The sequence below is a fragment of the Bos mutus genome, chromosome 12 (assembly GCF_027580195.1).
Source record: "Bos mutus isolate GX-2022 chromosome 12, NWIPB_WYAK_1.1, whole genome shotgun sequence".
Classification (NCBI taxonomy): Eukaryota; Metazoa; Chordata; class Mammalia; order Artiodactyla; family Bovidae; genus Bos; species Bos mutus.
Window position 1 is genome coordinate 33,503,951 of NC_091628.1, and position 13,442 is coordinate 33,517,392.

At 43.1% G+C, this 13,442-nt stretch overlaps 1 protein-coding gene across 2 annotated transcripts in view; it reads right to left on the bottom strand.

Annotated features, from left to right (window-relative positions):
- LOC102280627 (phospholipid-transporting ATPase IB) overlaps window positions 1-13,442 on the bottom strand; it is a 455,079-nt gene that overhangs the window by 269,120 nt on the left and 172,517 nt on the right. For both annotated transcript variants that reach the window (XM_070380503.1, XM_070380504.1), the window contains exon 25: window positions 3,884-4,056. In XM_070380503.1, the coding sequence (XP_070236604.1) occupies window positions 3,884-4,056 (173 nt within the window). The remainder of the gene's footprint in view (window positions 1-3,883; window positions 4,057-13,442) is intronic.

A 13,442-nucleotide genomic window follows, 5' to 3' on the forward strand; every position in this document is an offset into this window, starting at 1 on the left:
GGACAGAAAGACTGGGGAGGTCATCTAGTTTCAACCCTGACTATTCATCAGAACCACCCAGAAGCTCATAAAATTCCTAGAATTCCACATTAATTATCCTGGGATAGGGCCTGGGGCTCAGGCTTTTTTTGCTTATTTTCTCTCAGCAAAGATTTCATTCAAATGAATCAATAAAACTTCCATTCAACATTCCATTTTTTCATTCAACAAACATGTCATTGCAATGCATGAATTCTTTGGTTCATTTGTTTATATTTTTAAGTTAACATTCTCCTTGGGAGAAAAGCTATGACAAACATAGACAGTGTATTAAAAAGCAGAGACACCACTTTGCCAACAAAGGTCCATATAGTCAAAGCTATGGTTTTTCCAGTAGTCAAGTATGGATGTGAGAGATGGACCATAAAGAAGGCCAAAGAAACTATGCTTTCAAAGTGTGGTGCTGGAGAAGACTCTTGAGAGTCCCTTGGACTGCAAGGAGATCAAACCAGTCAATCCTAAAGGAAATCAACCCTGAATATTCATGGGAAGGACTTATGCTGAAACTGAAGCTCCAATACTTAGGACACCTGATTGCAAAGAGCTGACTCACTGGAAAAGACCCTGATCCTGGGAAATTGAGGGCAAGAGGAGAAGGTGAAATGGTTGGATGACATCACCAACTCGATGGACATGAGTTCTAACAAACTCTGGGAGATAGTGAAGGTCAGGGAAGCCTGGTGTGCTATAGTCCATGGGGTCGCAAACAGTCAGACACAACTGAGTGACTGAACAATAACAGCAAAGTTAACATAAAATGAACCACGTCAACTGTAACAGCTCAGTTCACTCACCGTGCTGTGCAGCATCACTGCTGTGGAGTCTCAGAACACGTTCATCATCCCCAAAAGGAGACCCATATCCACCCAGAGACTCACTCCCAATTCCTCCTCCCCCAGCCCCGGACAACCACTAAGCCACTTTCTCTCTGTGTGGATTTGCTGATTCTGAATATATCCCATGAATGGAATCCTATAATACATGGTCTTTTGTGACTGGCTTGTTTTTCTGGGTATGTTTTTGAGGTTCATCCATGCTACAGCATGTATCAGTGCTTCATTCCTTCTTATGGCTGAAAAAGCATCCATTGTATGGACAGACCACATTTTGCTTGTCCATTCATACATCGAGTGACACTTGGGTTGTGTCCACCTTTTGGCCATTACAACTAGTGCTCCTTTGAACATGCACACACAAGTATTTGCTTGGTTACCTCTTTTTAATTCTCTTGGGTAGCTACCCAAGAGTGGAATGGCTAGGTCATATAGGGGTAATTCTATGCTTAACTTTTTAAAGAAAATGTCTTAGGCTCTCTAGATGATCCAGTAGAAAGTTAGCACTGAGAATCACTAATGGAGAAGACAAATGAGCCGTAAGGGCAGAGGGAACACATGTGTGGAAGAGATGTGGGTTGGAAATACAACAGGGCCAAAGGTGAAAGCTAAAAATATGGAGTCTCAAAGCTGGTGTGAAAGACCCTATGAGGGAAACACAAAACTAGGGAGAAGAGAAAGGTGTCATGGAAATAGAGGAGAATCCAACGGCTGGTGGCTCTCAACATCAGATGCTGAGGACAAATGAAGAAAGGAATTGAGAGGTTGTGCATATGGCAAGATGCAGGCCTTCCTGGAGGAGGACTGATTTCAAGGAGGAGAGGAGTACAAGAGAAGCAAAGGAAGAGACCAGAAGCGAGGATTACAAACACACATTCATCATCTGCACTGAAGGCAAAGACCAGTCTTTTCTCTGTTTTCCTATGATGCCTAGGAACATACAGTGTGAATATCAAGCCTACAACAAACACCTTAATGGACTATTCATTTTATATCTCAATAAATAAGTGCCAACATGCCTGCCAACAACAGTAAGCTGTCATCCACACTGATCGCTAAATGTACTGCTGCCCAGATGATGACTTTCCTAGGGTTTTAAGCACATGAAAAAATACTGGTAAACAGTTCAGTTTAGTTCAGTTGCTCAGTCATGTCCAACTCTTTGAGACCCCATGGACTGCAGCACGCCAGGCTTCCCTGTCCATCACCAACTCCTAGAGCTTGCTCAAACTCATCTCCATGGAGTCAGTGATGCCATCCAACCATCTCATCCTCTGTTGTCCCCTTCTCCTCCCACCTTCAATCCTTCCCAGCATCAGGGTCTTTTCCAATGAGTCAGTTCTTCGAGTCAGTTGGCCAAAGTAGTGGAGCTTCAGCTTCAGCATCAGTCCTTCCAATGAACATTCAGGACTAATTTCCTTTACAATTGACTGGTTTGATTGCCTTGCTGTCCAAGGGACTCTCAAGAGTCTTCTCCAACACCACAGTTCAAAAGCATCAGTTATTTGGCACTCAGCTTTCTTTAGAGTCCAACTCTCACATCCATACATGACTACTGAAAAAACCATAGCCTTTACTAGATGGACCTTTGTTGGCAAAGTAATGTCTCTCTCTGCTTTTTAATATGCTATCTAGGTTGGTCGTAGTTTTTCTTCCAAGGAGCAAGCATCTTTTAATTTCATGGCTGCAGTCACCATCTGCAGTGATTTTGGAACCTAAGAAAATAAAGTCTGTCAGTGTTTCCATTGTTTCCCCATCGATTTGCCATGAAGTGATGGGACCGGATGCCATGATCTTAGTATAACAATGTGTAATAAGTGAAACAGTGTGATTCCAATCTCAGCAAAATCTTAAATTCTTCCATTTTCCCTCTTTCTGCTGCCTGAAATATTGCTTTAAAGTATTTATCCATTTTCACACAGCCTTTGCCAGTCTTTGAATCAATACTGCTGGGAAACAACACAAAACAATTTCAGTGAAAAATTATTTTCTGAAAAAAAAATTTTTATTCTATTATTAGAGAAAAGGGCAACTTTGATAACTATTACATTTTAAAGATGAAAAGGTCAACCTTAAATGGAAGGTTAAACTTATATTTGAAGTCACATATTAAAGTTTAAATTCTCAATGAAGAGAAAGCATCTGAAAGATGTGCTTTAAAAAAAAAAAGTATGTGGTTTTTTTTTTTTTCCCCTTAATCTTAAATGTGAGACCAGCCAAGAAACATCTCCTGGAGGCAAAACTGCACCATCCCAGGTTCTTTTTTTTTTTTTTTTTCAATTAATGTTTCTATTTTGTAGACAGTAACGGTATTTAATTTGAAATTTCCTCTTCCCGTGCCAGTTCCAGGGTGAACGCCTTCCTGTGAAGCAGTGAGGGATCCAGTGAGGTGGGACACACAGAGGCCTCAGAGAGTAGCCATGGTCAGAAGGGGAAAAAGATGTTTTCCTTTGGTGTCCAGCACCTGGTAAGCGGAGCGTGAGTTCCTGTAGAGCCTGGAAGGCATTCCTGCTCTCCCCTGAGAAACCCAAACGGGCTTGTTTCACTTTCCCTTTGAAAAACCACGAAATTAGAGCACATGTGCTGGGATTTACAGTCTACCAGATTTTCCGTGTGGTTTCTGGTGGTTTCTGGTGTGTCTCTGCTCACCACGGCAGCAGGGTGATGGCACCCTGGCCATCGTGGCAGTTGCTGGGGATGGTGACATTCTCATCGTGACCTCTGGCTCCGCGTGAGATAGTGAGTGATGCCCTCACAGACACCACAGTGTGCCTGCCAAGAGACCCTGGCTCTGATCACTTTTACCTTCTCAGAGAACAGTAAAGAAAACAAAAATCCAAAAACCACTGACTGCCTTCCACAAAATCTGTGAACAGACAGTTGAATCTGTATTGTTGTTTTGCTTCCCCCTCCCGGAAAGTTTACCCTTAGAACTCCCACGTGTGGTTCTTTTACCTAAACGAAGGACACGGCCAAGTCAGAGCATGAGCCTGGGGCAGCCTGGCACCTACCTGCAACAGATGACTGCCTTGCACGAGAGGGCCAGGTCCAGGAAGCTCCTCCGGACCTCGAAGGACAGCGCGTACTTGAGGGTGTGGCCGTCGATGATGAGGGCCGCGTCGTTCTCCTTGCCCAGCAGGCTCCCAAGGTCCGCGCAGTGCTGGGTGATGGCTGCCCGGGTGGCCTGAGACAAGGTGTGGGGGGGAGGGGGGGAGGGGGGGTGTTACATCTCAGTGTAGCAGAGACAGAAGCTTTTAAACAGCAGAAGAAAGACCCAGAAATCCAAACTAAGTTCCTTAAAATGAAAACATGCCCCCTATAATGTAAAACATAAAAACAGAGCTCCACTTGGCCTATTGATGCATTGATATTACAACAGACCACAGCCCAGGTCTGTGCTATGGGTGAAAACATCCCCATAGTGATATTTACAATAACCTACTGTGGTTACCATCTTCAGCTGACCTAGAGCATCTGAATTCTTTTCCACTGGAACTTTAATTGCTAAGGTTCTCGTGACTATCTTTCTCTCCCCTCCTTTATCTATATACACAATACTCTTGGTGTTCCTAGAACAGGAAATTCCATAAATACAAATGTTTTTTCTCAGGGGGCTGAGGGTGATAACGTTGCTGGAACTTAAATGTCAAGAACTTCTCAGTTTACACAAGGTAATCTTCAAAGCATGCAAAAGAAATTAGAGGATATAAAAATAACACAAAAGGTCCCTTTCTTTTCTTTGCTGAGATCTGCAGATTAAACCATTTTTCTCCATGAATCATTGGAGTAAGAAATGAATTGATAATTTTTTTCATGTTACAAAAAATATTCAACCAAATTAAATCACCAGTACCTTTTAAAATGTTACTACCAGCCTGAGTAAGTGTTTTAGTGTGATATCTATTATCAGATGGAATTAAAGCATAGAACCATTTTTTAAAACTTTTTATTTAGTACTGGAATATAGCCAATTAACAATGTTGTGAATTTCAGATGGACAGCAAAAGGACTCAGCCATGCATGTACATGTATCCATTCTCCCCCAAACTCCTCTCTCATCCAGGCTGCTGCATAACTATTGAGCAGAATTCTCTGTGCTATACAGCAGCTCCTTGCTGATAACCCATTTTTAAATAGAAAAAGTATTTATATGTCCAACCCAAACTCCCTAACTATCCCTTCCCCCTATCCTTTCCCTCCAGCAACCATAAGTTTATTATAGAATTTTTAAGAATAAAAAAAAAGGATGTTCTGATCTTCCTAGGGAATTCATGATTACGAATAGGATATCCAGTTCAAATATAAGAAGATATTTGGGGCTTATAATTAAAACCTGCTTTAAATTAACCAGGGAAGCACACCAGTCGGCTAAAATTACTCTGTTTGGACAACTGTCCTTTGGCTATTAAGTGACATATACATATATTTGTCATCTGATAACGTAAAGTACAGTTAAGAAACATGTAGAATGAACTGAAATTCTTCTTCCCCTCGCTAAACTGAGGATCAGCTACCATCACAAGGTGAAAAGCAGGTTCTACTGTCTGACTGCTCAGTTCTCCTTCTCAACAGGAGGCTGTCAATATCAAAAAGACTTTGCTGTCTAGCAGAAACTAACCACACTGTAAAGCAACTATACTCCAGTAGAAATTAATTTCAAAAAAGATGCATCAAAGGCACAATTGTCGTTCTACGGTCAAGTGGCCTGGGGTCTGGTCCCAACTCTCCCCTTATTGCCTCCGTGACCTTGGGCAAGATGCAAAACCTCTTTAAATAGCAGTTTCCTCAAGTGTAAAATGGAGCTAAGAATATTCACTTCATAGTGCCCTTCTTATGAAAAATGAGCTACTCAGCGTAACCTTCTAGGCACGTAACAGGCATCCAGTCAAACCCATTCCTCTTCCTGTTACTATTTATTCAATAAGAACTTCCCACATCAAGGAAAACACACATCTCTGCCACTTCAGGCAGTGAATAAATGCCATCCGTGACAAGACCTGCTTTGTCAATGCAGTAATAGAGGAAGTCATAAAATAATGCTCTAAGAAAAAAAGTTAAATGGACTCCTACTAAAAATAAAAATAAAGGACACTTTATGCTTCTTACTGTTGGTGAGTTGAGTAATTCTGAATCTCAAACAAAACATCTATGTTTACTTTATATGTGCCAACAGCCTGTCCTTCAGAATTTGGGTAGAGAAGACAATTCCAACCACTTAGGGAAACTCCAGCCTGGCAGTCTGGGGATGTCTCCAGGGGAACTCAGACAGGTCCATGCAATTCTGGAGGGTGTGCCTGCCAGGGTCAGTGCACAGTGGCCAGAGCACCCTCCTGCGAAACGTCTCACCACAGTGATGAGACTGGGTTTGCAGATGTGGTCCACGGAGGTTCAGGCATGATTGGGAGTGGGCCCAGAAGAAGTCTGAGCAAAGGGTGCATGATGGCAGAAATGTGCTGATAAAATGTGCTCCAGGGTTACCAAGGCTGCTCCCCTGGAATCATACCCTGAAGTGAAAGTTAGTCACTCAGTCGTGTCTGACTCTGTGTGAACCCATGGACTGCAGCCTGCCAGGCTCCTCTGTCCATGGGATTCTCCAGGCAAGAGCACTGGAGTGGGTTGCCATGGCCTTCTCTGGGGGATCTTCCTGATCCAGAGACTGAAGGCAGGTGTCCTGCATTGCAGGCGGATTCTTTAACGATGGAGCCACCAAGGAAGCCCTTCATACCCCAGCCCCTCCCTCAAATGTCAATCAATTGCTCAAATCTAAGTTTTAGGAAGAAGCTGCAGAGAATAAAACTGGTTAAAACCAACTAGGCCCAAGATGGTATGGGCCAAAAATGTCACCTGCCGTGTCTGTAAATAAAGGGTGTTGCAGTCATCAAACCATCAGCCACTGCCCCTGACTGTGTACCCTTGGGGGTTGAAGATGGAGAAAAGCAGGACAGTAGCCTGCGATAAGACGCACAAAGGACAGAATTCAATGAGCCCATAATAACCCCATTGTGTCCTTTAGGAGAAGAGACAGGAGAACTTCTTTTCTTTCCCTTCCCCTCTCAACCCTTATGAAGACAAACCAGGAAGAAAGCCCGCATCAGACACTAGGTCTACTCCTGGGTCCTGGTCTTCCAGCTTTCACAACCATGAGGAGAGAGTTCCTGTTGTCTAGGCCACCAGACTATGTACTTTTGTGACAGCAGCCTGAGCTAAGACAGAAGGTCACTCGGTGAATTCACGGGCGATGCAGCACTCTTCTTGGAGTAGTGGACATAGAGATGAAAGGACCAGGAGGACACGGTCACTGAACAAGCAACAACCCATCATATTTACTGTCTGGAATGAGCCTTCTACTCCGGTGTGGCAACGGCAGTGTCAGATACATGCAACATGGGAGACAAGGTCACGAATACATGGAATACACGGAATTGGGGTGAGCAGGGCATGGCCACTGGGGCAGGTGGTGCCCACTGGCTATGCTGAACCCTGTAAAAACAGGGCCACCAAGCTCTCCACTTGCAGTTCAGTTCAGTTGCTCAGTCGTGTCTGACTCAGCGACCCCATGAATTGCAGCACGCCAGGCCTCCCTGTCCATCACCAACACCTGGAGTTCACTGAGACTCATGTCCATCGAGTCAGTGATGCCATCCAGCCATCTCATCCTCTGTCATCCCCTTTTCCTCCTGCCCCCAATCCCTCCCAGCATCAGAGTCTTTTCCAATGAGTCAACTCTTCACATGAGGTGGCCAAAGTACTGGAGTTTCAGCTTTAGCATCAGTCCTTCCAAAGAAATCCCAGGGCTGATCTCCTTCAGAATGGACTGGTTGGATCTCCTTGCAGTCCAAGGGACTCTCAAGAGTCTTCTCCAACACCACAGTTCAAAAGCATCAATTCTTCGGCGCACAGTTTTCTTCACAGTCCAACTCTCACATCTATACATGACCACAGGAAAAACCAAAGCCTTGACTAGATGGACCTTTGTTGGCAAAGTAATGTCTCTGCTTTTGAATATGCTATCTAGGTTGGACATAACTTTCCTTCCAAGGAGTAAGCGGCTTTTAATTTCATGGCTGCAGTCACCATCTGCAGTGATTTTGGAGCCAAAAAAAAAGAAAAGTCTGACACTGTTTCCCCATCTATTTCCCAGGAAGTGATGGGACCAGATGCCATAATCTTCATCTTCTGAATGTTGAGTTTTAAGCCAACTTTTCCACTCTCGACTTTCACCTTCATCAAGAGACTTTTTAGTTTCTCTTCACTTTCTGCCATAAGGGTGGTGTCATCTGCATATCTGAGGTTATTGATATTTCTCCCTGCAATCTTGATTCCAGCTTGTGCTTCTTGCAGCCCAGTGTTTCTCATGATGTACTCTGCATAGAAGTTAAATAAGCAGGGTGACAATATACAGCCTTGACATACTCCTTTTCCTATTCGGAACCAGTCTGTTGTTCCATGTCCAGTTCTAACTGTTGCTTCCTGACCTGCATATAGGTTTCTCAAGAGGCAGGTCAGGTGGTCTGGTATTCCCATCTCTTTCAGAATTTTCTAGTTTATTGTGATCCACACAGTCAAAGGCTTTGGCATAGTCAATAAAGCAGAAATAGATGTCTTTCTGGAACTCTCTTGCTTTTTCCATGATCCAGCAGATGTTGGCAATTTGATCTCTGGTTCCTCTGCCTTTTCTAAAACCAACTTGAACACCTGGAAGTTCATGGTTCACGTATTGCTGAAGCCTGGCTTGGAGAATTTTGAGCATTACTTTACTAGCGTGTGAAATGAGTGCAATTGTGCAGTAGTTTGAGCATTCTTTGGCATTGCCTTTCTTTGGGATTGGAATGAAAACTGACCTTTTCAAGTCCTGTGGCCACTGCTGAATTTTCCAAATTTGCTGGCATATTGAGTATAGCACTTTCACAGCATCATCTTTCAGGATTTGAAATAGTTCAACTGGAATTCCATCACCTCCACTAGCTTTGTTCGTAGTGATGCTTTCTAAGGCCCACTTGACTTCACATTCCAGGATGTCTGGCTCTAGGTCAGTGATCACACCATTGTGATCGTCTTGGTCATGAAGATCTCTTTTGTACAGTTCTTCTGTGTATTCTTGCCACCTCTTCTTAATATCTTCTGCTTCTGTTAGGTCCATACCATTTCTGTCCTTTATCGAGCCCATCTTTGCATGAAATGTTCCCTTGGTATCTCTAATTTTCTTGAAGAGATCTCTAGTCTTTCCCATTCTGTTGTTTTCCTCTATTTATTTGCATTGATTGCTGAGGAAGGCTTTCTTATCTCTTCTTGCTATTCTTTGGAACTCTGTATTCAGATGCTTATATCTTTCCTTTTCTCCTTTGCTTTTTGCTTCTCTTCTTTTCACAGCTATTTGTAAGGCCTCCCCAGACAGCCATTTTGCTTTTTTGCATTTCTTTTCCATGGGGATGGTCTTGATCCCTGTCTCCTATACAATGTCACAAACCTCAGTCCATAGTCCATCAGACACTCTATCTATCAGATTTAGGCCCTTAAATCTATTTTTCACTTCCACTGTGTAGTCATAAGGGATTTGATTTAGGTGTTCCACTTGCAGTAAGAACACTAAATGTTACTAAAAAAACTTAAAAAAAAGAGAGATTTCACATTCATATTCCATTGACTGGGCAATTTCTCATATACTGGTAAAGAGCGCAGTACATTAACAAATACAAGTTTCCTCATGAATAAAAAGGGTTCAACTAAGCAATTACATGAGTCAGACCTATTACCATCAACCAACCAAGATGTGGTTACTCGAGTACTTACTATGCTCTGGGGGCGTATATACCCCCAGAAGTCCTACTATACCATCAGGGTAGCAAACACACACACAGAAGAGTGAATAAAAACTTAATATTCTTATGGGCAGAGTATAGGTCTCAGCAACATCCTGCCCCAGCCAGCTCTGGCTCATCTTTGAGTCTGGCTGGAACTGTACTCAACTGTAAATCTGATGAAGGGAGAAACTTCCTTTGCCAAACTCGGATCCTGCAAGCCCAGAGCAGGTGTCCAGTAAATGTGCTGACTTCGTAAATGAACGAATGTGTCTCAGCTAATCCTTCAGTGTAGTATCTTGATGAGACTATTTATAGGTCTCGGAGGCATTCATTTGCCTGGAAGACGTGAGCTATCTAGCCTTCCTGCTACATTTGACATTATATTTCCTTAAAAATGACTGTTTCTTCATGAGTTTGCTTTCTATGACTATGGGTCTATTTCTGTTTTATAAATTGGTTCATTTATAATTTGTATCATTTTTTTGGATTTCAAGTATTTATTGTTGTTCAGTAGCTCAGTGGTGTCTGACTCTTTGTGTCTAACCCATGGACATATGTAAATGATATCAATGGTGCTTGTCTTTGACTTACCTCACTTAGTATGATAATTTCTAGATCCCACCATATTGCTACAAATGACATTCTTTCATTTTTTTTTTAAGAATGCCATTAGAGAGGGAGGAGCCAAGATGGCGGAGGAGTAGGACGGGGAGAACACTTTCTCCCCCACAAATTCATCAAAAGAGCATTTAAATGTCGAGTAAATTCCACAAAACAACTTCTGAATGCTGGCAGAGGACATCAGGCACCCAGAAAAGCAACCCAACTCTTCGAAAGGAGGTAGGAAAAAATATTAAAGACAAAAAAAGAGACAAAAGAGGGAGGGACGGAGTTCCATCCCGGGAAGGGAGTCTTAAAAAGAGAGAATTTTCCAAACACCAGGAAACCTTCTCACTGCCGAATCTGTGCCGAGCTTTGGAAGCACAGAGGGCAACATAACAGGGAGAAAAAATAAATAAACAATTAAAACTCGCAGATTGCGAGCCCTACAGTAACTCCCCCAGCGGAGAAGCAGCGCAAACGCCTGCATCCGCCATTAGCAAGCAGGGGCTGGGCAGGGAGGCGCGGCGTGGGCTGCATCGCTGAGAGTAAGAATCTGGCCTGAATACCCTGAGCACTATCTGAGCGAAATAATTTGGGCTAGCAAACCAGACTGTGGGATATCTACCACGCGAAAAGCCAGCTCTAACCTAAGACACCACCAGGCCCGCACACGGAACAAAGGACTGAACAGAGATAGCCGGCTGCAGACCTTCCCCCTCCGGTGACAGGCAGCCAGAGCCGGAAGGGGGCAATCGCAGCCCCAGAGAGACATTATCTATAAAACTGTAAGCAGGCTTCTTTGCTAACTAAAACTTATTGGGGGTCTGGACGGTCAACATCTGCCTGAGAAGGTGCGCCGGTTTTACACCCAGATAACCGAGTGGCAGGGAGGCAATAAGTCGCAGCATTTGTGCTCACCAAACACCTCATCACCTGAGCTGCTCGGACCTGGGAAGAGCACAAAACGCAGGCCCAACTGAGTCTGCGCCTCTGAGGACTACCCGAGTGCCTGAACCTGAGCGGCTTGGACCTGGGAGGTGCATGCAACCCAGGGCCGGCCTCGGATTGTTCCCGGCGGAACAACCTAGAGCCCGAGCAGTGTGGGCAGGGAGGCTACACGCGCCGTGAGCGGGGACAGACCCAGTGTGGCTGAGGCATTGCGAGCTCACGCCAGTGTTATTTGTTTGCAGCATCCCTCCCTCCCCACAGCGCGACTGAACAAGTAAGCCTAAAAAAAAAAAAAAAAAGTGTCCTCCACCGTCCCCTTTGTGTCAGGGTGGAAACCAGATACTGAAGAGACTAGCAAACAGAAGAAGATATAACAGAGGGAAACGCCTTGGAAGCTACAGGCAATAGATCAAAACCCTGTGGTTACTACGGACTACATAGGAAGGGGCCTACAGATCTTGAGAAATATAAGTCAGACCAAGGAACTAGCCAAAAATGAACTGAACCCACAATACCCACAACAAAACCAAGAAAGTCCTAGATATATTTTTATTATTTTTACGATCATTCTTTTTTTTTTTTTTTAATTTTTTTAAAAAAATTTTAAGTCCTCTATTGTTCCTTTAATTTTCACTTTTATAACCTATTACTTTGCAAAAAAAAAAAAAAAAAGACCTATTTTTTTTTTCTTCTTCAGCAAACTTCATATATATATATTTTATAATTTTTTGACCTTGTTTTTTTTTTTTCTTCTTTTCTTTAACATTGTATTTTTGAAATTCCAAACTCTACTGTAGATTTTTAATTTTTGCTTTTTGGTATTAGTTATCAATTTTGTACCTGTACTTTCTTTATAATTTTCGCGACCTTGTTTGTTTTTGTTTGTTCGTTTTTTCTCTTTCTTTTCCTTCTTCTTTTCTTTAACATCGTAGTTTTGAAATTCCAAACTCTACTCTAGATTTTTAATTTTTGCTTTTATGTATTTGTTACCAATTTTGTACCTTTAAGAACCCAATCTTCAGGACCCATTTTTCACTAAGGAGCGAGATTACTGGCTTGACTGCTCTCTCTCCCTTTGGACTCTCCTTTTTCTCCACCAGGTCGCCTGTGTCTCCTCGCTAACCCCTCTCTACTCTACCCAACTCTGTGAATTTCTGTGTGTTCCAGAGGGTGGAGAACACTTAGGGAACTGATTACTGGCTGGATCTGTCTCCCTCCTTTTCATTCCCCCCTTTTATCCTTCTGGTCACCTCTGTCACCTTCCTCCTTCTTCTCTTCTCTGTATAACTCCGTGAACATCTCTAAGTGGTCCAGTTGTGGAGTGCACATAAAGAAGTGACTACTGGCTAGCCCACTCTCTCCACTATTGATTCCACCTCATCTCATTTGGGTCACCTCTAACTCCCTCCTCCCTCTTCTCTTCTCCATGTAACCCTGTGAACCTCTCTGAGTGACCCTCACAGTAGAGAAACTTTTCATCTTTAATGTAGATGTTTTATCAATGGTGCTGTATAGAAGGAGAAGTTTTGAAACTACTGTAAAAATAAGACCGATAACCAGAAGCAGGAGACTTAAGTCCAAACCCTGACTCCAGGGAACTCCTGAGTCCAAGGAACATTAATTGACAGGAGCTCATCAAATGCCTCCATACCGACACTGAAACCAAGCACCACACAAGGGCCAATAAGTTCCAGGGCAAGACATATCAAGTAAATTCTCCAGCAACAAAGGAACACAGCCCTGAGCTTCAAGATACAGGCTGCCCAAAGTCACCCCAAAACTATAGACATCTCATAACTCATTACTGGACATTTCATTGCACTCCAGAGAGAAGAAATACAGCTCCACCCAGCAGAACACCGACACAAGCTTCCCTAACCAGGAAACCTTGACAAGCCACCTGTACAAACCTACACACAGTGAGGAAACAATAAAGAGAACTCCACAAACTGCCAGAATACAGAAAGGCCACCCCAAACTCAGCAATTTAAACAAGATGAAGAGACAGAGGAATACTCAGCAGATAAAGGAACAGGATAAATGCCCACCAAACCAAACGAAAGAGGAAGAGATAGGGAATCTACCTGATAAAGAATTCCAAATAATGATACTGAAATTGATCCAAAATCTTGAAATCAAAATGGAATCACAGATAAATAGCCTGGAGACAAGGATTGAGAAGATGCAAGAAAGGTTTAACAAGGACCTAGAAGAAATA